At 34.6% G+C, this 25,022-nt stretch overlaps 1 protein-coding gene across 2 annotated transcripts in view; it reads left to right on the top strand.

Annotated features, from left to right (window-relative positions):
* Nucleotides 1-25,022, top strand: part of NRK (Nik related kinase) — a 122,841-nt gene that overhangs the window by 74,606 nt on the left and 23,213 nt on the right. For both annotated transcript variants that reach the window (XM_020873202.2, XM_070461766.1), the window contains exons 10-19: nucleotides 1,440-1,518; nucleotides 2,558-2,733; nucleotides 4,293-4,356; nucleotides 4,764-5,931; nucleotides 7,946-8,053; nucleotides 11,385-11,452; nucleotides 13,226-13,320; nucleotides 15,861-15,958; nucleotides 17,192-17,544; nucleotides 19,089-19,425. In XM_020873202.2, coding sequence (XP_020728861.2) covers nucleotides 1,440-1,518; nucleotides 2,558-2,733; nucleotides 4,293-4,356; nucleotides 4,764-5,931; nucleotides 7,946-8,053; nucleotides 11,385-11,452; nucleotides 13,226-13,320; nucleotides 15,861-15,958; nucleotides 17,192-17,544; nucleotides 19,089-19,425 — 2,546 coding nt within the window. The remainder of the gene's footprint in view (nucleotides 1-1,439; nucleotides 1,519-2,557; nucleotides 2,734-4,292; nucleotides 4,357-4,763; nucleotides 5,932-7,945; nucleotides 8,054-11,384; nucleotides 11,453-13,225; nucleotides 13,321-15,860; nucleotides 15,959-17,191; nucleotides 17,545-19,088; nucleotides 19,426-25,022) is intronic.

Raw genomic sequence — 25,022 nt, 5'->3', positions numbered from 1 at the left:
CTTGACTGTTGAACAATTGCCTTTATATTACTCTAATGAAATTACCCTGGGGACTTTCTTTATACTACTATGAGAGGCCAATTTGGCACTGGAGTTTTTTTTTGTGTGTGTTTTTTTTTTTTGAGATGTATTTTGGGAGAGGAAGGATTCCTCTAAAGAGTTATTAATATCAAATTGTCCTCACATGAATGACACACTTTTAGTATTAGGTGAAATTTACACCATGGCTCTCCTTTGGGGAATTATTGCACTGCCAGTTTTCTTTAATCAAAACACAAGAGGAAATAAGTAAAGTGAGACACATATTTAAACACTTATTGAAAAGCCCAGAATTCCCAAGCCAATGAGGTAATGAATTTATATACCAAATATCGGAGTAGGCTTTTCTTTGTATGGTTGTGTTTCTGAAAAAGAGAATGTAAGTCTAGTAATTTTGCACGGAATTGAGGTGCCAGATAGTTAAAATCTTTCTTGTAATATCAATAGCTAATATTTATTAAGTGCTTACTCTGTGCCAGACAGTTTTATAGGTTCATTGCCATTTAATCCTCATAGCAACTCTTTGAAGGAATTCTTAATGTATTTCCTGTTTTTAAGATGAATTAACCAAAGCACAAAGAGGTAAGTAATATGCCTAAGGTCACAAAGGTAGAATTAGGAATTGAACACAGATGATCTAATCTAAAGGGTGTGTTCTTAATAGTTGTGCATGCATGCTAAGTTGCTTCAGTCATGTCTGACTCTGCAATGCTATGGACTGTAGCCCAACAGGGTCCTCTGTCCATGAGAATTCTCTAGGCAAGAATACTTGAGTGGGTTGCCATGCCCTCATCTAGGAGATGTTCCAGACCCAGGGATTGAACCCATGTCTCTTATGTCTCCTGCATTGGCAGATGGGTTCTTTACCACTAGTGCCACCTAGGAAGCCCCTTCTTAATAGTTACATTGTATTTACTTCTTTTCCTAGGACTGTTAGCTTCCAAAACAGATTATTCTCATCTTTTTAGACTACTAAATCATTGTTTGCATATTATTGTGCATAGTTACTAGTATGGTTGACTTTTCAGCCTATAATTACATATTCCAGTTTTACAACTGTGGAGTATAGTGGCAGTACACAAACACACAGAAGAGTACATGTCTCCACCTGTATTTTTGACTTGCTAGATATAAACCATCAATCACACATTTCAAAAATTTGACCTAGTGTAATTTATTATTATTTGTCATACTTGGAAATAGTGAAGCTTTAGTATCTTATATAATGGACAGCTTGTATTAAAGTCAGCTTTTCCTCTAACTACCTTCTTTCATATCTGTTCTTCAGTGTCTATTCAACATGATATGTGAAAGAACACTGAGAATCCCCTCTGGAATTAGGAGTTTGTTCTGTAGTTACCTTTCTTACCCATTCTAAACTTACCTATTTTCCTTTGCAGCCCTGTGTAACCTTCAACCTTTGGAAGCCTTGTTCGTTATTTTGCGAGAATCTGCTCCCAAAGTCAAATCCAGTGGATGGTAAAGATGAATAACTTAATCTTTTAAACACAGTAACTTGATATTTTTATATAGCAAAGAAGTTTTAATTCATTTGATCAGTCCTGTTTCAACATCCTTGTTGGACAATATTTCCTAAAAACGGATACCTTAAGGGGTCTAAATGAGTACTGTTCATTAAGAGCTAGCTAGCCAATTAGAAGTAATACTCTCCATGGTATATTATGATGACAATACTGCCCTGGCATTAGTGACATATTCAGTTTTGTCTCCTGTAATGGGCTGGACCAATGGAAGTCATTTGTGAAGTTTCTCATTGAGCTTACATAGGCAGTCAGTGATTGACCCATAAAACTAAACATCTACAGAACCTAAAGAGGACTTGTTCGCTCAGAGTGCTACAGCCCAACTAAACTTGGGAATCTTTTTTCCTGAAGTTTTTGGAATTAGTACATGAAGTTCTTGCTTATTCTCAGTATATATTACTTGCCCTGGTAAAAGTGGTTACTATGATTCAGTTGCTGACATTCTTCCTTGTGATTAAATTTAACCCTTCCCACAGATTCAGGCTTTCTGGTCACATCTGTTTCCATGGGCCATTAAGAGTAATCAGTCCTGGTGCTATTAACACCCTTTTCTGGATCATTACATTGACAGCTTTAGAGTTCAAAGTGCATATAGTCAAGCAAAACACTCAGGCTTCAAAATATGACTACTGTGGGATGACCAGTCTGGTCTCATGGTCTGCATAAATCACATCAACCACTTAATTGCCATCCCACCACTTGTCTGTTTTACCACATACATTCTTCTGAACTCACTGAAGTTTCTACTATTATTTGGGTAGAAAGTATCATTGACTCTAGCCTCTTCTGAGGCTTATATGGCATTGCTGTGTAATGTACATTGTCAAGCTATAGGATATCTGGTTATTGAAAAGACTATTACAGCTAAGACAACTCTCTCCAAAAATGTGACCTTCAGAGTGGCATGTGGGTAGAGGTGGGAGGTGTGGCATACCTGAGAATGCTCTTTTACCTCTTTGATTCATTTCTTTTAGGTCCCGCAAGTTCCATGATTTCATGGAAAAGTGCATGATAAAAAATTTCCTATTTCGTCCTACTTCTGCAAACATGCTTCATCACCCATTTGTTCAGAATATAAAAAATGAAGGACATGTTGTTGAGTCATTAAAGAAGCATCTTACTGGAATCATTAAAAAGAGACAAAAAAAAGGTAAGATATGTAAATCTTCATTTTACTGGAATAAATATTCAAATGAGAGAAAATTTTATTATTTTTTTAGGAAAAATAATATTTAAGAATTAAGTTGAAATTAAAGTCAGGCCTTTTGACATTTAGCTTTTAATTCATTATCTCTTACTTGATCATACACACACACACACACACACAGACACATAAGATTATAAATTTTTGCCAGTTCAACTATCATGTATTCATATTTACAAAGGCCTTTGAAAGCCTCAGTAATAATTTTATGATGTGCTAATTTTATTTTAAGAAAACTAACTGGAGAAATAGAAGATAACAAAGTCTATATCTTATTGTTCTTTCTCATCTAACATGTTAACTCCAATTAGATAAATGAATTTATAATTAATCACTTATTGACTGCTACTTTTGATGTAGTATCAGTGAACTGCACATAGATGATTTTATGTGTGAATCTCCAACTTTAAGATGTAATTAGCAAAGCACATTTATGCAAATAAAATTAAGCTTCTAGATATTAATGCCAAAAATGACAGGATGGTTATTCATCAAATCCAGAGGAAACTCCTTAGGAAATTCCGACTTTATAGGTTATATGCCATATTTTGCATTTAATTTAGGGCACCATATGCAGAGTTGAGTGATAGTGGAATGGGAAGTGGGGAGCCTGAAAAAGATAGCAGGCATTCTCAGATGCACTATAGGATTGATTGCAGCCTATCTTCTTCCATCTGCATAACTATACATATCTTATTTTGGAGTGAGAAGCAGAAGGAATTAATATATTTAACCATGGTAGAGAATTTATTGGACAAACATCATCATAAAAGTTGACCAATCTCAAATGGGCACAGAAAGATACCACATCTAGTTGAGAATTCACTAATTTCCAGAGTTGCAAAATTTCCAAAATGTAATCTGCAGGAAAAGTCACATTTATGTAGAAATTGATGGAAGATGTCAATATAGTTGTCCTAAACTTTCTAATGTAGGAAATTCAAAAGAAAACTCTTTTGTCTGTAAGTGTCTGTATTTCAGTACAGCACAGGTGACAGGAAAGACACCAAACATTTTCAGTGTGTTAGTTTTAAAAACCAGAATTTAGAGTTTTGCCTTCTCATTGAAAGGACCAAAGATCCTGATTCTCATTTTCAAGATCCTCATTGAAAGGACCAAAGATAGGTGTGGGCCCAAACCATAAAGTCCTTCCATCCATAGTACACACCTGTAAGCCATGCTCATCAACCATCTAGAGTTTCTCTTTGTCCCTTTGTCCCTTTATGTTTTTCAATTTTTTTCTCTTTAGAATTGCAGCAATCAGATTGCTATTTTTTTTCTTATGCAGAGAGAAATTAGTATCTGTGGAATAACTGTGCTGCAAAAGGAGGCCTAGGAATAAGGATATTGTCTACACCACCAGTAGATGTGATGTGAAGGGTTACAGCCCTCTTGTCCTTGTAAATTCACTCAACATCCTGAGCAGTAAAGGGTGCAAATTGACTAAGGTGCATTTATTAATCTCTGTTGATTAGTATGCATTATTCTTTTCTATTTCATAAAAGGAATACCTCTGATCTTTGAAAGAGAAGAAGCTATTAAGGAGCAGTATACCATGAGAAGATTCAGGTGCGTTAGATAATTTACATATATAATTTGATGTTAGCAATTCATGTAAGACAGTTGATTCCATATTGTGCTTAACTCAAAGAAACTTAATCCTCTGATCAAATAAAACAGATCTCTGTTTTCAAGAGATATTTGAATGGAAATGTTGAGGAAAAAAATTTTATTACTATTCAAAGAGTCCTTAATTGCTGACAATAGAATGATCAAGTAGATTATCAGACCATTAATACTGAATATATTGCTAATGTAAAAACTTTCAGACATTACAGGAATGATTCAAGAAAGATGTAGTGGAAGTATCTTTATTGCAGAAAAATGTTCACCTTTAAAAAAAGCATCTCCCCTGAATGACATCACTCTACTGACAACACTAATTGTATGGCAACCATTTGTACATTTATTTCTAGGGGACCTTCTTGTACTCATGAACTTCTGAGACTGCCTACCAGCAGTAGATGCAGACCACTTAGAGTCCTGCATGGAGAACCCTCTCAACCAAGGTGGCTACCTGACCGAGAAGAGCCACAGGTTCAGGCCCTTCAGCATCTCCAGGGCGCTGCCAGGGTGTTCATGCCACTACAGGCTCAGAACGGTACACCTAGGCCTCTACAGGGGCAAGTCCAGGCACCTCAGCGACTGCAAGGGGCTGCACGGATGTTCATGCCACTACAGGCTCAGGTGAAGGCTAAGGCATCTATGCCCCTTCAGATGCAGATGAAGGCACCTTCACAACCACAGAGGACAGCCTGGATGTCTATGCCACTACAGGCTCAGGTGAAGGCCCCTAGGCCTCAACAGGTACAGGCCCAGGTATCCAAAAAGCAGCAGGCTCAGGGCCAACCCCAGGCATCAGGAGAGCCCCAGGATCTGGATCAGGTACCAGAGGAATTTCAGAGGCAAGATCAGGTACCTGAACAACAGCAAAGACATGGCCGGGTCCCTGAACAACAGCAGAGGCAGAACTACATACCTCAACAGCCACTGCAGCAGAATGGGGCACCCGAACAGCCAGAAGTACAGGAACAGGCTGCAGAGCCTACACAGGCAGAGGTGGAGGCAGAGGAACCTGAGTCATTACGAGTCCATGCCCAGGTGTTCCTGCCCCTACTCTCACAGAACCACCACGTGCTGTTGCCACTCCATTTGGACACTCAGGTGCTCGTTCCGGTAGAGGGGCAGACCGAAGGATCACCTCAAGCACAAGCCTGGGCACTAGACCCTACACAGGCAGTTGGCTCAGTTCAAGCAGTTATAGAGGGACTATCAAGAGACTTACTTCGAGCACCAAACGCGCATAACTCAAAGCCGCTTGGTCCACTGCAAACCCTGATGGAAAACCTGGCATCAGACATGTTTTACTCTCAACCAGAACAAGCACGGAAGAAAAAATCAAGAGTTTCTAGTCTAAGGCAGGCATTGGCAAAAAGACTATCACCAAAGAGGTTTCGGGCAAAGTTGTCACGGAGACATGAAGTGTTTGAGCTCTCAGATTTAGAAGCCCATAGGCAAAGGCGCCAATGCAGATGGGAGGATATCTTTAATCAGCATGAGGAAGAACTGAGACAAGTTGCAAAAGTAAGTTTCTGATATTTTTCGTAAGTCAAATATGCAGAGAAAATATGCTAGTTCATACTCAGGTGTTCCCTCTATAAAAGCAAATGAAATAAATGTTCAGTATGTCTCAGAGAAGATTAAATAATTTGGGCTTCAAGTAAATTATCCTGAAATTTCCAAATAATTGTGACTAAATTTGAGAAAGAAAGATTTGTTTGAATGATCCAGTTATTTGCTTAATATCTCTTTAGTGACATAGCTTTCATTATTAGTTAATTTTCTACCTATTATTTCCTTAACCAACATCATATGCACACTTAAAGTTACTATTTTGGATCTTTTTGCTTTCATAGGTCAAAATTAAAAATATATCTCGTTAAGATAAACACAAAAGTTAAGTTTTGTTCTTCTAATCTCTTAGTTTATTTTGCTCTTTCCTCCCATATAATGCTGAACATACTATTTAAGAGAATTGCGCTAGTTTTGTACTTTAGGATGTTAAAGGTTAAACTGAGAAGGGAAAGCGTTTTCTAAAATATTTTGTACATGCTTACCATAAGTATGACTTGTCTCACTTATTTTCCACCCATTTTGCATCAATGAAGTACCTGCATAGAACATGGCACAAGTTACAAATTCAAGTTAATAAAACATCATTCTTCAAAATTCCCTAATATAAATAGATATGGAGATAATTTGACTGGAGTTGGTGGATTCAATCTGGCAAATCTAATCTGATACTGAAGGGTTTATGGGCTTCATAAGCAAATTAAAGAGGTCAAAAAGACCAGGAGAGCAGTCGTTTTCTATACTTCACAGCATCTGTTTATATAGAAGGAATCATTGTGAAGATCCTAAATTAAACCCTGCTATCAACATCCATTTATCTAATAATAATTAATGTAGTTATTACAAATCAACCTTGTCTGAATGTCTCAATAAGGGAGTGTTTGGTTTGTGGCCATTGAGTTAATTGAGCAAATGCTGTTTCCCAGACATGTTTAACATGAGAAAAGGTAAAAGCAACAAGAGAAGCAAGACCCAAAGGGAGAAATGATTGTCTAGTCCCCCAAATCTAACAGATAAGAAGCAAAAGAAACCAAATAGAGAAGGAATTGCAAGAGTGCAAAGTGTTAATATTTGCCAGACATTAAGCGATCTAAAATGCTAATGACTATTCCCAATGAGCCCTAGTAACAATTGGATCTAATGGCTTTTGCACTTTTTTAAAAAGATTTTTATGCATTCCTGCAAGACTCATGGTATTAGTAGCATAACACATTACTTATTGTCTTTCAGTGTTTTAAATATTTATGTAAGAAGCCATTCTAAAATGGAAGAAAAGGTCACTAAATAATAGCTACTAATCCCTTGAACCTAGGATCTTGTATAGGCATCCCTGCCTTTATGTGTAACTGTCAAGGGAAATACAAAGAAAAAGAAAATTCTTGATGTTGTAATCAAGTCATAGGTCTTTCAAAATACCTGAAAATTCATTAGAATTTAAAGATGTATGTGTGTATTTCAACTCACTAGAAAGAAAGAAAACACATTTCCATTATTCCCTTTGTGTTGAAGAAATGCTGATTGACTTAAATGGGAAAACAGAAACTTGCCTAAACTCCTAGGACTCAAAGAGAAATATTTGCACTGCTGTATTGCAGATCTTCCATTGCTCAGGAGGGCTAAACTTTGTAATTATAACCACTCATTAAATGTTAGAGTTTTGGGGTCATGAGTTAATCTTTAGACCAGAGATTTTTAACCTGGGTCTAATAAGTGAGCTGCACATGGTCAATGACCCCCTAAAATATATGAAGAGACGTGTCTTTCTATATGCATTTTTCTACAGAGAATCTGTAGCATTACTCAGATGCTGAAAGGGATGCAGAACCAAAAACTACTAGAAACTACACTTAAATCAGTTTGAATATTGAATAGTTGTTTTTTAATTAAACAGTAAGATGATTATAATTGCTTCTATAATTTACAGTTTAACAGCAAGTAATATATTTATTTACCTTTTTGTTTCAAGGACAAAGAAGATGAATCATCAGATAATGATGAAGCATTTCATTCAATTCAGGCTGAAGTCCAAATAGAACCATTGCAGCCATACATTCCAGATCCTAAAGAAAATGAGGTAAGTCAATATGAGTTACTGTGACACTAATAAGTGCATGGAACAATGGTTCTTAACTTTTGGCTAATTCATATCAATGTATAACAAAAACTACTGTAATGATGTAAAGTAATTAGCCTCCAACTAATAAAAATTAAAAAAAATAAATAAAATAAAAAATAAACCCCCCCCCCCAAAAAAAAAATCTCTTTATACTCTTAAACACTGAAGACCTAAAAAAGCTTTTGTTTACTCAGATCATGTCATTGAATATATAATGTATTATAAATTAAAACCAAATTTAAAATATCTATCACTTTATTTAAAAAGTAATAAAACTATTAAATGCTAATATAAGAAGCAAGTTTTAGTGAAATAACAATTCTCCATCTTGCTTAATAGAAAACAGCTGGGTTCTCTTATCTGCTTCTGCATTCAATCTGTTACCATATGTTGTTTGAAAAGAAAATGTGAAAGTGTTAGTCACTCAGTTGTGTCTGACTCTGCAGCTCCATGGACTGTAGCCTGCCAGGGATTCCCATGCTCTGTCCATGGGATTCTTCAGGCAAGAATGCTGGAGTGGGTAGCCGTTCCCTTCTCCAGGGGATCTTCCCAACCCAGGGATCAAACCCAGGCCTGCCACACTGCAGGCAGATTTTTTACATTCTAGGCCACCAGGGAAGCCCAAAAGATAGACTAACACCTGAATGAGGACATGAACCCTGGACCATCAGATTAAATGTCTGATGCTCTACTGACTTAGCCATCCAGGCCAACTGTTGAAGTATATGAGTAAAAGCTAGCTTCTCACATATTTGTGGTTGGACAGGGAGAATTTCCATAGATTTTTCAGATAATTGTGGATATTCTTTGATAATACACCCCAACTAGAGAAATGGAGTCTAAAACCATATCAGTGAGATTTTGGATATTCAGTAATATTAAAATCCATCTAATCAGCTATGAATAGATGTTTTGCTCATACACAATTTTATATCTTCATGCATTGATCAGTTGAAAAATATTGGTTCACTGTATATGTGGATCCTTCCAAATATACATTTTATTTCACACCAAAAATGGCATTAGTTAATATCATCAATTTCATCATAAAATTGTTGAGTATTGATAAGCTGCCAAGTGCACAGTGATAGATGAGTCTAAAATTTTGTTTTATCATTGTTTTATCAGTTTTATCATTGTTAACAAATAACATTAATTGTTTTTTCCTTGATTTGACAGGCTTACTTCATTGATTTTAAATAAACTGCCTGCCAGATACCCAAGTTGAATAACCAGTTTGTCTCCTCAGTCATTCTTTTAAGTAAAAAATATTGCCCATGAAAAATTCAGTAGTTCAGCTTATATCTTTTTCTGAGATGTAGATTATGACAGGGTCTAGCTCATTTTCACCTATTGTTTATTTTTCTTAGATTTATGGGAATAATAATGTCAGGCCTGGTGTCCAGGTTGACTTTTGTTTTCACAAGTTTTTTGATAACTATTTAGCACATAGTATTGGTGAGGAGTGTGGACAAGGTCCTGTCATTATAGACAGCATTCCTTACAGCTATTAATAGCTAAAACTTTTTTGGTCACTAAGTGCAGATAGGTGGATTGGTGAAGAACTCAGACATTCTTGTTTTATTAATAGTAAGTCATTGCTACTCAATCAGGATAAGCATCCAAGATCACTACCTACTTCTTTCAAGATACTTCACAGTAGTCTATTATGATGTATGCCATGGACAGTTATCCTTTTTAAATATGTTCTTTCTGATAATATCAGTCTCTTGAAATGAATAACAGAGTACTGCTTTATCAATATTAGTTAGTGGCAAAAAGAACATATGCTGGATTGTATTATTTAATTACAAGAGGCAATATGTCCCCATCTCTGCCTTATTAAATGATGACTTTACTCTTACCCCAGATGATAATTTTACATAAGCATGATACATTAAGCCCAAAATATAACGAGCTGTATCTGATTGGCTTGGAATACATCATTTGCCTTAATATATGCTATTCTTACTAATCATTTTCTTCTCCTCAATTTTCAGAAAAAATACAGTCTATTCATATTAGTCATTAACCTTTCTTATTACTGACCTTTATCTCTAATTTTGGCCTCTGGTTAACTAGTTTCAATAAACTTTCAAAGATTAGCTTCATGAACCAAGAGGCCTGAACTGAGTCAATATGATGCCAGTTATCTGAATCAAAAGTGGAAACAGTCAGTCAGATGCTTATCCTGCATACTGCCAAACATCTGGTTGTATTAGAAAACATTCATTAGCAAAACATGTGAACAATTGACAACATTTTTCATTTCTAATCTATCTGTTGGAGTATAAAGAAGACCTCGATAGGTCACTACATAAAAGGAAAAAAATAGCATAGTAAGGTTAATATAGTTTCTAGAAACTATATAATAATTTTATCAGCATGAAAATACTAAATTTATTTTTCATTGTAACATTGAATTTTCCTTTCTAAAGAATCTAGTGTGACTGCCTTGTTGAATGTCACAATGACCTATTTAGGGGGGGTAGTTAAAAACTATTTTGAGTAGAAACCTAGAGATATAAAATTAAATAAGGCAAGGCACACTTCATGGCCCTATATACTAATGTTGGCAGAAAGTAAATCCATACCACAGATGGAAGTGGGCTCATTATATGTGCTTTTTCTCAAGTCTTTTGCTGTATTAGATGAATGAATAATTTATAAAATAAAATTAATTTATTTAGAATTGAAAAGTGTTTCAAACACTGATTATGATATGATAAAAGGACATACTTCCTTAAAGATTAAACACTTTAGACTCTTGAGACGTTTGAATAATGTATGTGTGTATGTTACAACTTTTGAAAATTTAGTATTAGCTTAGAAGGGTAAGTGAGTGCAAAGTTTGAATTTCAATTCTGGGCAAGAAGTTTGAACTTGATATAAAAAGTAATATGATAACATAAAAGGAGCATTAAATTATTAGGTAGGAGGCCTACAGTCTGATTAAAGATAATTCTTTGACTTTATGTAAATACTTAGAAAAGTCATTTCCCATTTCCAGGATATAGATTCCTCAATAATAAAATGAGAATGTTTGATTATATGATCTCCAGAATCTTGTTATACTAAAATTCAAGGCTATATTCAAAGATTTTGGTTAAGCAGTTCTAATGTCATACTATAAGTAATTAAGAAAATATGATTTATTTATGAAAATCAGATTTTATAAGTTGGGTTTTTAAGAAAATATCTCTATGTGAAGAATGACATTTTCCCATAAATTAGTAACTCAAAAATTTATGATTGAGAATTCTACTGAAGTTTTGCATTTTATCTCAAGGTTCAAGAGAGATCTGCTTCTATGCCTTACAACCAGGATCGTGTACATCGTGTCAAGTTCTCCTCAAGGTATGTATCTCTGATTTCTACATTCAGATTACTCTGATTTACTATCATATGGAATTTTAATGCTTATTTATTTGACACTAAGTTCTATGTAAATTCAAAATTAAAATATTAGTGACAGCATAGTCATCAATGATATCACTGGCCCATGTTTAAAACCCCAAAACTGCAACAATCCATTAACTAGATATTTCATATTTGGACATACTGCAATCTCAGTGCTATTTAGTTTGATGATTAGCTGGTAAGATTCACAATTTAACAGAAGGAACAGTAGTGAATTCTTGAAAAGCTTTCAATTTACAATAAAAAGGCGATATTTTAGTGTATCAGGTATACTTCAATTACATATTTTATCATGTAGTACATCATGAACATCATGTACTACATGATAAAACACACATCCAATTGATAAACCTCAGCAGCTAATGCCACAGAATGGGCAAACCTGAAATGAACTATAAAGAAAATCAAATCTAAAACTCAATATTATATCATTATTTTATACCAATCACTGTAATTTTTAACTCTATACAATTGATAATAATCACTAATTTTCAAAGATCATGTTTCATATTTTAGATGTATGCCATGTATTATGTTTGACTGCTAAATTTTAATATAGGTGTTCTTTGAAAATCATACCCCCTCCAACTCCCAACTCATACTAGAGAGAAGTGAATACTTACTGTATTCAAGATTCTGCACAGTATGGTCAGATGGCATAGAGCTGATAGTATTTAGTATGTATATTCCTATCTTATTATTTTTTAAAACACCCATGAATTTATGTCATTTAGATTTAACTGGTAGGCAGAAATCTTGGAAAATTTCAAAGCAAAATTGGGAACTTTCCCTTACTATGCATTCAGTGAATGAGTTGTCATGATCCTTCTGACAACAAAGGAGGAGAAATCAGTTTAGTTTTTGTGTATCTGTTTTGGTATCATGGGTATAATATAAAATCAGTATGACTATTAAATTGTTAAACATGGGGTATATAAAAATTCAATATTGCTTTTAAACTGGATTTGGTTGGTTTTTATCACAAAAAGGTTTTTGAATTTATGTATAGCAAATATATTTACTTTAGATATGGTTACATTTATGAAACAAATTTAACTGAACCTTGAGTCTTTTCTGAAATTTAAGGTCATAAAAAAGACTCTTGTCTGTTCCAGGCCTAAATCAGTAATCAAAGTATTTCCTATATAGAAATTTCAAAGCAACTGTAAAATTTAGCAGTTCTTGTCCAAAGAAACTTTCTAAATATTCCCTGAATTTGAATCCTGAAAACCAAAGTGTCCTATCTATTTATTCATGTATCTAATGCAGGATGACATTAAAAATCACAAATTCCAAGGATTTGAAATAACCATGATAATAGTAGAATATTTAAAATAATAATAACTTTGCTTTTTATCATGTTAAAATCCTCACATACACTATAAATTTATGATTATTGCTGTTTTACGTAGCTAATAATAATGTCTGAATATTAGTTTAAGGAAACTTTATAGAAATTTTAGAAATAAACATGATATGTGAAGGAAACATATACTTGTATGGAGACAGTTTTTTTTATATTTTAGAAATTGTTTATCTTTTCTAGATAAAATAATAGATTTGCAGAAATTGGAAAATATTACTTAAGCTCTACTTCTTTCAGTTTGATATATACCCGTATACTTAAAACTTTGTTGGTCTTGATGTTGAGTTATACATTCCCTTTTTGAATGTTAGGACATGGTACATGCTTTTCTGTCTTTTCATTAGTGTTCCTCAGCGGTCTCTTTTGGAACAAGCTCAGAAGCCAATTGACATCAGACAAAGGAGTTCGCAAAATCCTCAAAATTGCCCAGCAGCATCAGGTGATTCAAAGCACAAAGTTTAAACAGTCAAAATGGAGTTAATGTTTAACAGTTTATTTTGCAGAAGTCAAAAAAGAATTTCAAGAAGGAATGAATAAATAGTGTCAGGGAGGGCAAGTAGGATTAAGAACAGGAGGTCATTGGATTTGGCAGTCAGTGATGACCTTTGAGAAATGGAGAGTAATTTTTCTGAAGTTTCTTTTTTCAGTTGGGTAGTAGTTAAGAATGTGTCTAGGGAGGTGGAGAGTTGGAATTCAGCTTTAGTTTCTATACCATGTGTGAAAAATATGGGAAAGGAACTTGAGGGAGGCCTCTCCAACAGGCTAAAATTTATAGACAATCTTTAGAATATTGAAATATTAGGTGGACTAGTTGTGGGCATGTGTTTTATTTATCAGTTTGTTATTTTACCTCCTCAAAGTAAAACATATACAGTATCTCATAAATGTTAAAAATTAATATAGTTACTCAAAAAGAAAAAAATTAATAAAATCATAGCAAATAGCTTCATAAACTGTGATATGAATTTCAAATAAGTATTTTATTTTATGGTGTACTTTTGAGAAAGTTTGAATGAATTATAGATTTATGAAATATCAGGATAAACAAAGTCAAAATTATGCCTTGGAACATAAAATCTGGCACTATCTACTTTTAAGCAATTCAACTAAGTTAAGCATGGGGAAAATGCCTGACCGAGTTCCCAGGTCACCTGTAAAAATATAGCATATAGATTTTATTAAAATGTTAATACTTAAATGAAGATATGGGTGTACTGTATGAAAATCACATACTCGAATACCTGAATTTTTAAAGGTCATTCTACTTCTTAGGAAACTCAGATAGTGATGTACTTCCTTTAAATAAGAGTGTCCCCTCATGCAGAAATACTTATCTTGTGAGAAATAAGACAAGCCTATGTGAAGAGACACATTAGCAATTTTTTCCCTCAGAATATTTCTGGTTTGACCAGGGTTAATTTGCTAATACTACAGAAGCAACTAAAAATTGAAGATTTATTCATATTGTATATTTTAAAATAAGGAAATTCTGAACTAGGCCCCAAAGCAGTTATGAACAGTGGTGGGAGAGAGAAAGGGAGAGTATTTATGTAGATAATAGCTAAAGTTCTTTTCAGCTCTAAAATTCTATTATTTTATTATGTGTGTTACATAGATGATTTGAACTTCCTATGATATCACATACCTCATGATATAGGAAATCAGAAAACCTTACTACAAATTTGCCTCCAAACCTCAAACATTCACCTGAACTTCTTACTTAGCCTAATGACTCACCAAAACACTTGCAAGAAAATAGTTTTATGCATAAAGGTAGTAAACTGCAAAGGTACAACAGTGTCAGAAGGCATGAACACAAATTGTAAGATGTGTTCATCTTGTGTTCATCGTGTGTTCATCATCGTTCAAGATGTGTTCATTGTGTAAGATGTGTTCTTCAAAAGATAGTAAATATTTTCAAACACATGCTTTTTGGAGTTGTAGTGTCAATATTTTGGCTATATAAATATCAAGGCTGCAAAAAAAAGAGAGAGAATACTATTTATCTTCAAAATCCAAGGACCCAAAAACAATAAATAGGGACTTGAAGGTCTCCTTAGTGAAGCTTTTTCTAAGTAAACTCACCCAGATCTACTGATCTTTGAACCTAAATATTCTCACCCTGTTTTAAGCACGGATGTTATTTACTATACCACAAACCTTAATATAAAAAATCCAGACTTCTAATCTGGACAGATTTGCATTTTAAATGGAAATATTTACACTATAAAATTTAACTCTGTGTTGTGATACAGCTAGCAAAATATGGCTGTTAAAACTAAAATGAAAATGAAGTTAAATTTAAAATTCAACCCCCCAGATATACTGGCCATATTTCAAATGCTCAAAAGCTATGTGTGGATAGTGGTAATGTATTGGACAGTGCATATACTGAATATTTCTGTTACTGCAGAAAGTTGTATTGCAGAGTGCCTCTATAGAAAGGCTCACAGCTTTATAAAAAGGGCTAAGATCTGTCACTTTTCAGTTGTTCATGTCTCAACTGTATTGCAATACTTGAGGATATTGGGGGATTAAGATTGAAGAGTCAACTCTCCTCTTGAAAATTTTGTTTAAACTATCATCTTCTATACACTGTTGGGCTCTTTTTTTACTGGTTATTAGGGGAGGCCAGAAATACCACCCAGCCCTTACTGTTCTTGATGCATTCTCTTTTTCTCATGGGACTATCTGCATACCAGTCTTACTATGTACCTTTTTACACAAAAATATTCAGCAAGTATATATTTAATATTAAAAATAAAAAAGCCATGTAGATCTAACAGAACAAACTTTGAGTCTCTCTCTACCTGTGAAAATAGAACATAGGACCTTGGCCCCATAAGAATTTATCAAGTGATCTCTCCTGAATGGAAAGAGGCTACAAGAAAAATACCAAGAGATTTAAGTGGTTCGCTAAAAAATGAAGATAATGGCTGTGATTACCACTGTTACTAATGTCTTTTTGGCATTCTACAGAATCTTCTTCTGAGGAAGCAAGTCCTGTGACCAGGAGGAGGTCCCAGTCATCACCACCTTATTCTACCATTGATCAGAGTTTGCTGGTTGATATTCATGTAGGTTTCCATCTTAATGCTTAACAGATTTATATTTGTTCTCTTTAATCTTCAATTTCTTTTGACTTACATATTTTCATCTTCATTTGAGGGAAAGGCTAAAGCATTCAGTTTTTAAATTAATCTTTCAAATATAGGTTTCTATTGTTATGTCAGCATGCAGAATATGAAATCTAGAAATGACATTTGACATATAAAGACATTTAATTGATCATAAAATATTTCATTTTCACATTCTAGTATCAGAATATATTTGAGAGAGGAGAGATAAAAAGCTGCTTGTAGAAGCATTAGCTCAAATTAAGAAGTACAGTTTAAATACTCATTTTTTGTCTAATCATTTCTTAGAAGATGAGGCAATGCATAAAGGTTAAAAAATAGTGAAAAATGAAATGCCTTCTAATTTTATAAATAAAAAGACATTCTAATTATTTTATGCTTTAATGCTTTCAGATCATTCTGTTTTACTTTTGTAATTACCTCTACCCTACTATATATACACCCCTTTCAGATTGCTCAGAGATTGCTTACAAGACATTATGTGTGTGTGTGTGTGTGTGTGTGTGTGTGTGTTAGTCACTCAGCTGTGTCCAACTCTTTGTGACCACGTGGACTGTAGTCCATGGGATTTTACAGGCAAGAATATTGGAGTGGGTTGCCATTTCCTTCTCCAGAGGATCTTCCCAACCCAGGGATTGAACCTGGGTCTTCTTCATTGCAGGTAGTTTTTTTTTAAGGTGAATTTATGTTGGTTTGCTTCTTAGGAGTGTTTGCATTACTTTAAGATAATCTATGTTGTATAAAACTAGAATGGGGAAATTAACACATCAGTTTTAAGAGCTGTGTGTTAATCCCAATATCAAAGGATAAAACAAAAGGAAAATAGTGACACTCTTCTGTAGAGTGTCAAATCATCTGTCTTCTTCTCCAACACCAAAACACTCTTCTCCAAAACAAAACTAGAATGTCTAGTTCTCAGCAGCTAAGTAGAGCTAATTAAAAACAGAGTGAGGGAATTTCGTCCTGTGTGATCTAGAAAGGCCATTAAGGATCACAGCCTGGGGTTTGAGTTTTGGTGGCTCATCCTTGCAAAAATGTTGGCTCTACCTAATGAGTGAACATCTTCATTTCAGTTGAAAATATATTTTAAAATATTGTCAGCTTGGAATCTTTCCAATCTAGAAGAAAATGAAAGGCTACTAGAGACTACATTAACCTTTCTTGTGCACACAGGTTCCAGATGGATTTAAAGTAGGAAAAATATCACCCCCTGTTTACTTGACAAATGAATGGGTAGGCTATAATGCACTATCTGAAATCTTCCGGAATGACTGGTTAACTCCTGCACCTGTTGTTCAACCACCTGAAGAGGATGGTGATTATGTTGAACTTTATACTGATGGTGATGGTGATGATGATTCTAATGACACTTATGAAGATAGTTATGACCATGACAATGGCAGTGATGAGTTGGATGACCAGGTTGATCAGGCTAATGATGTTGGTGAAGACCATGATGATGATGACAATGATGAGGTTATTGATGACAAAGGCAATAATCCTGATGATGCTCCTAGCTGGCCAAGGTTTGTTTTCTTGGATTACTTGTATTGTCCATGTTTCATAATTTCAGAACAATTTGTATCTTTGGTTTACCTTTAAAATTTATCACCAGGAGGGTGAATGAATTACATTTGCATGTTGGTAAGTGGTTGATTTTCAATGATAGATTTTTAAATTATTTTATTAAAATTATTTTGATGCAAAGCACTTAATTTTGCATTTCTTGTAATATTATATTTTATTAGCATTCAACTCTTTATTAGGTTCTTTATAACTGGGATTGTCTGAGTGTTTCTCTTAAAATTAATGCTACTGAATCATTCTGCCCTGTAAAATACAATGAGTGTGATAAATGGGGTGACAAATTAAGTAGTGTGCTTCTTAATAATTTTAAGCTGAAGCCCTGATGTTTAGGGCTTTAGAGAACAAAATCTCTAAATTTGCTGAGAAAAATGATGTGCAAATATGATACTCACTTGATAGTTTTAAGCTCCAACTTACTAACATCCTTGAGACTCTGAAAACTGCTGTAACTAAATTCAATGCTTGTTCAGTTTTATCTTCTTATAGAGTAGCTACTCAAAGTGATAATATTTAATGAAGTATTGTTTTTGGCATACCACCAGTCCTTTGCTGTGTATATAGTTACTTGGTCCTGCTTTATAAACAACCAGTATGTTCTTATTTCACATTTGCTTATGGTTTATATTTAAACTGCTCTTAAAGATGATTCATTAACATAGTATATTTTTGTATTTTTAGAAAAATAACAGTGGAAAAATTGCTTTATAATATTTAAATTCATACTTTGTTTTGTTAACTTTCAACTGTTACTGGGACTTTATATGACAGAACAGACTACAGACTATTCAACATTTTTTCTTTTTTTGCCAGCTAAGAAAACTACCAGGAATTCTGATCTCAAATTCGTTTGCTTTTAGAATTATCATAGTTACTTATTTATGTTGTCTCTTATGCGAAAGTTTATTGAGACATTTTGCTAAGCTTGGTTGTCCTAGCAAGTAATTAAGTGACTATATTAACTAAATGAGATCTATATTACTGAACTTCCTGGTGATAGTAATAGAACAATCAATGAAAATCTGTTGCATAATGGATGATACACATGTTAGAAGATCAAGGCATGTGTTTAAATTAACATAAATTAAATATAAGAAATATTCAAATGTGCTGTGATTGAGCCAAAAATATGGGCTTGATCATTCATGTGGCTGTGAAGTTGCTAATGTATGAAATAGTCTATGATTTAAGGAAAAAAACATATTATTGCTGCTAGCCTAATACATGTTCCTAATACAGTATACAAATCCTTTTCCATCTGTCATGAAAATGTAGCCAGGGAGTTGATGGTGACCATGATGTTAATTCAGTATTAAAACTGACAGGACATAAGGGTATTTTTCATATCTATATCATACCAGTAGTGTTCACATAGAGCAAAAACATTCCTGGAGATGATACATATGTGTTAGTCAATCTAATTTTGTTTCATTTGTTGACATTTATTTTCATTGGGTGACTATCATTAATTGAATCTTGTTATCAGGCCAAGCTGTGGCAGAGGCAGAAGCTACAAGCAAGATGGTAAAGATGGAAGTGATAGAGGAGAAGGATCTTTCAGCAGCTATGGAAGTCAGAGAGTTAATAGAAGCCATGGAGGAAGTGCAGCCCGTGGGGACAGTGCAGCCATTGGAGACCATGAAGAACACAGCGCGAATGTAGGCAGTGGAAGAAGAGGCAAGGAGAGTAATGAAAATGAGGGAGTCAGTGGAACCAATGAAGAGAGTGAAGCCCAAGAACTAAATGGAAGCGAAAATTGCTCAGAGACAGATGATCCAATATTGGAGAAACCAGCATTCCAAGAATTTGAACATCAACTAGAGGTAATATACCATTTGAAAATGAGAATGAATTCATCTCCTTGTAAATGCATTTCTTCATGATATGTCATATTTCCAGCCATTACAAATATATTTTAAACTTTTATTCCAAAGTCTCTTAAACATTTTAAATTATATCTGTAGATACATCTTTATTTCTTCTAATTTGTATGCTTCCTATTTTCTTCCAAGAACAAAAATATCTTCTTTGTCCACCTTTATTACTCAGATCATATGCTCGGGATCAGTTCAGTTCAGTCACTCAGTCATGTCCAACTCTTTGTGACCCAATGGACTGTAGCACACCAGGCTTCCCTGTCCATTACCAACTCTCAGAGCTTACTCAAACTCTTATCCATTGAGTCGGTAATGCCATGCAACCTTTTCATCCTCTGTTGTTCCCTCCTCCTCTTGCCTTCAATCTTTCCTAGCATCAGGGTATTTTCAAATGAGTCAATTCTTCACATCAGGTGGCCAAAGTATTGGAGTTTCGGCTTCAGCATCAGTCCTTCCAATCAATATTCAGGACTGATTCCTTTAGGATTGACTGGTTTGAACTCCTTGCAATCCAGGGGACTCTCAAGAGTCTTCTCCAACACCACAGTTCAAAACCATCAATTCTTCAGCATTCAGCTTTCTTTTGATCCAACTCTCATATCCATACATGACTACTGGAAAAACCATAACTTTGACTAGATGGACTTTTGTCAGCAAAGTAATGTCTGCTTTTCAATATGCTGTCTAGGTTGGTCATAGTTTTTCTTCCAAGGAGCAAGCATCTTTTAATTTCATTGCTGCAGTCACCATCTGCAGTGATTTTGGAGCCCAAGAAGATGGTCTGTCACTGTTTCCATTATTTCCCCATCTATTTGCCATGAAGTGATGGGACCAGACGCCATGATCTTAGTTTTTTGAATGTTGAGTTTTAAGCCAGATTTTTCACTCCCCTCCTTCACTTTCATCAAGAGGAAATGGAAAATGGAGAAGGGAATGGATAAGGAAATGGAGAAGGAAAAATGGAGAACCCCATTAACAGTATGCTTGGGATAGTGTCTCTTAATACATACATTTTTTCTGGGAGATTTTTATTGTGATAGCATACATGTAACAGAAAGTTTCACATTTTAACTATTCTTAAGTGTACAGTTCAATGGAGTTAAGTACATTCACAATGTTGTACATACTATTAATTTCTGGAGATTTTTTTATCACCTCAAGCAATTAACTCCCCATTATCCTCCCAAGTTCCCAATAACCTCCATTCTACTTTTGTATAGGCACCTTATATGAGCAGAATCATACAATATTTGTCTTTTTCTGTCTGTCTCAGCATAATATTTTCAAGATTCATCCATTTATCATCATGTATCAGAATTTCCTTCCTTTTTAAGACTTAATAAATAGTATGAATATATCACATTTTGTTTATCCATTCATCTTTTGGTAGACACTTGAGTCATTTTCATCTTTGGCTGCTGTGAACATTGCTGTACAAGTATCTGTTGTTGGAGCTGCAATTTTTAGTTATTTGATCTGTATACCTAGGAATGGAATTATTAGCTTGTATTTTAACTTTCTGAGGAACTGTTAACACAGACAATTTAAACAGAAGTAATGTACTGTGTTTAGACAATGATTTTGACATTCAAAAAACATTTACTGACTTTATAGATAAGTTTAAAAATACCCAAGTAGCTTCACAGATGGTAGATAAATAGGAATTATCACAGAGAAGATTTCTTGAAACATGTTCTATTTGAAATAGTTCTTGACAAATGTGGAATATTGGTTATCTGAAAACAGAGCTAAGATTCCAGACAGAAGAATTATCACTCCAATTTACTTCACCAGCCCATTGTCCTATCATACAAACTAACATAGAAGATGACTTGTGCTTTCATGAATTAATGACCCTATGCCTGCAATTTCCTCTGTCTATATGGCTTCCCCTTAACTCCTCTCTGCTTTTGAACTACTCATCCTTCATGACTCAACTCATACTATGTTTAATCCACCCTTGACAACTGTTCTTCACCTACACATCCAGTCCCAGGGTCCAACCTCAGGCTTGGTTTATGGTAGGCATACAATAATTATGGTAAGAAATCAAGGAAGAATCAACAAAATTAGAAATGAAAATGGAGAAATCACAACAGACAACACAGAAATACAAAGGATAATAAAAGACTACTATCAGCAACTATATGACAATAAAATGAACAACTTGGAAGAAATGGATGAATTCTTAGAAAAGTATAACCTTCAAAAACTGAACCAGGAAAAATAGAAAATCTTAACAAACCCATCACAAGCACAGAATTTGAAACTATAATCAAAAATCTTCCAACAAACAAAAGTACAGGACCAGATGGCTTCACTCAAACTCTTTCAGAAAATTGCAGAGGAAGGTAAACTACCAAACTCATTCTATGAGGCCACCATCACCCTAATACCAAAACCAGACAAAGATGCCAAAAAAAGAAAACTATAGGCCAATATCACTGAAGTACAGAGATGCAAAAATCCTCAACAAAATTCTAGCAGACAAAATCCAACAACATATTAAAAAAATCATGCATCATGACCAAATGGGCTTTATCCCAGGGATGCAAGGATTCTTCAGTATTTGCAAATCAATCAATGTAATACACCACATTAACAAATTGAAAGATAAAAACCATATGATTGTCTCAGTAGATGCAGAGAAAGCCTTTGGCAAAATTCAACATCCATTTATGATTTAAAAAAAAACACCCTTCAGAAAGCAGGCACAGAAGGAACATACCTCAACATAATAAAAGCCATATATGATAAACCTACAGCAAACATTGTCCTCAATGGTGAAAAATTGAAAACATTTCCCCTAAAGTCTGGAACAAAACAAGTGTGCCCACTCTCCACTACCATTGAACATAGTTTTGGAAGTTTTAGCCACAGTAATCAGAGAAGAAAAAAAATAAAAGGAATCCAGATTAGAAAAGAAGAAGTAAAACTCTCACTGTTTTCAGATGACATGATCCTCTACATAGAAAACCCTAAAGACACCACCAGAAAATTACTAAAGCTAATCAATGAATATAATACTGTTGCGGGATATAAAATTAACACACAGAAATCCCTTGCATTCTTATATACTAACAATGAGAAAACAGAAAGAGAAATTAAGGAATCAATTCCATTCACCATTGCAACGAAAAGAATAAAATACTTAGGAGTAAATCTACCAAAAGAAGCAAAAGACCTATATATAGAAAACTATAAAACACTGATGAAAGAAATCAAAGAGGACACAAATAGATGGAGAAATATACCATCTTGATTGGTATATACCAGTATACCATCTCTTCTTGATTGGAAGAATCATAAAGTGAAAATGAGTATACCATCGAAAGCAATCTATAGATTCAATACAATCCCTATCAAGATATCAATGGTATTTTTCAGAGAACGAGAACAAATAATTTCACAATTTGTATGGAAATGGAAAAAACATCAAATAGCCAAAGCAATCTTGAGAAAGAAGAATGGAACTGGAGGACTCAACCTGCCTGACTTCAGGCTCTACTACAAAGCCACAGTCATCAAGACAGTATGGTACTGGCACAAGGAAACATAGATCAATGGAACAAAATAGAAAGCCCAGAGATAAACCTACACACCTATGGACACCTTATCTTCGACAAAGGAGGCAAGAATATACAGTGGAAAAAAGACAGTCTCTTTAACAAGTGGTGCTGGGAAAACTGGTCAACCACCTGTAAAAGAAAAAACTAGAACACTTTCTAACACCATACACAAAAATAAACTCAAAACGGATTAAAGATCTAAATGTAAGACCATAAACTATAAAACTCATAGAGGAAAATATAGGCAAAAAACTCTCTGACATAAATCACAGCAGGATCCTCTATGACCCACCTCCCAGAGTAATGGAAATAAAAGCAAAAATAAACAAATGGGACCCAATTAAACTTAAAAGCTTTTGCACAAAGAAGGGAACTATAAGCGAGGTGAAAAGACAGCCTTCATAATGGGAGAAAATAATAGCAAATGAATCAAATGACACAGAATTAATCTCCAAAATATACAACTCATGTAGAGCTCATTGAGCTCATGCAGCTCAATACCAGAAAAACGAACAACCTGATCCAAAAGTGGGCCAAATAACTAAACAGACATTTCTCCAAAGAAGATTTACAGATGGCTAACAAACACATGAAAAGATGCTCAGCATCACTCATTAGCAGAGAAATGGAAATCAAAACTGCAATGAATTACCATCTCACGCCAGTCAGAATGGCTACTATCAAAAAGTCTACAAACAATAAATGTTGGAGGGGGTACAGAGAAAAGGGAACCCTCTTACACTGTTGGTGGTAATGCAAATTAGTACAGCCACTATGGAGAACAGTGTGGAGATTCCTTAAAAAACTGAAAATAGAACTGCCATACGACCCAGCAATCCCACAGCTGGGCATAAACACCGAGGAAACCAGAATTGAAAGCGACACATGTACCCCAATGTTCATCACTGCACTATTTATCTTGGACAGGGAAGCAACCTAGATGTCCATTGGCCAACAAATGGATAAGAAAGCTGTGGTACATATACACAATGGAATTTTACTCAGCTATTAAAAACAGTGCATTTGAATCAGTTCTAATGAGGTGAATGAAACCGTAGCCTATTATACAGAGTGAAGTAAGTCAGAAAGAAAAAACACCAATACAGTATACTAATGCATATATATGGAATTTAGAAAAGTGATAATGATGACCCTATATGTGAGACAGCAAAACAGACACAGATATGAAGAACAGACTTTTGGACTCTGTGGGAGAAGGCAAGGGTGGGCTGATTTGAGAGAATAGCATTGAAACATGTATATTGCCATATGTGGAATAAATCACCAGTCCAAGTTTGATGCATGAAACAGGGCCCTCAAAGCCGGTGCACTGAGACAACACTGAGGGATGGTATGGGGAAGGAGATGGGAGGGGTTTCAGCATGGGGGACATATGTACACCCATGGCTTATTCATGTCAATGTATGTCAAAACCACCACAATATTGTAAAGTAATTAGCCTCCAATTAAAATAAATTAATTAATTTTAAAAAGAAATCAAGGAAGGAAGGAAACAAACAAAACAAAACAGCAAAAAAAAAAAGGAAGGAAGAAACTCCCTAGATGGTTTCCAATGGGAAAGCAATATCAGTAGAAAGGAATCTATGTCTGCCTGCCTGTCAGTCTATCTACTTGTCTTTCTATCCACCCATCTATTCATCCATCCTAGAAGGTAGCTATTACCTACCTACCTACCTACCTAACAGCCTACCTACTTATCTTAATTAAAGACATTAAAAAAAGATGTCCCAGCATGGTTTTAATAGCACCCCGGGGTATCTCCAGTTATCTTAAGAAATGTTTTAAACATTTGCAGAGAGAATGGATCTTCCTTTCATTTTCATTTTAAAAGGACATGTTGCCATATAACACTTTTATGGTAGGAAAGGTCATAAAAACAAGTTTATGATAGGACAAGATAACTGTATCAATGCCAAGAATCACTGTTCACATAAATGCTTATTGACAAACATG

This window comes from Odocoileus virginianus, chromosome X, assembly GCF_023699985.2.
Source record: "Odocoileus virginianus isolate 20LAN1187 ecotype Illinois chromosome X, Ovbor_1.2, whole genome shotgun sequence".
Taxonomy (NCBI): domain Eukaryota; kingdom Metazoa; phylum Chordata; class Mammalia; order Artiodactyla; family Cervidae; genus Odocoileus; species Odocoileus virginianus.
Note: the sequence above shows the minus strand (reverse complement) of the source record. Positions and strands in the feature narration are given on the sequence as shown.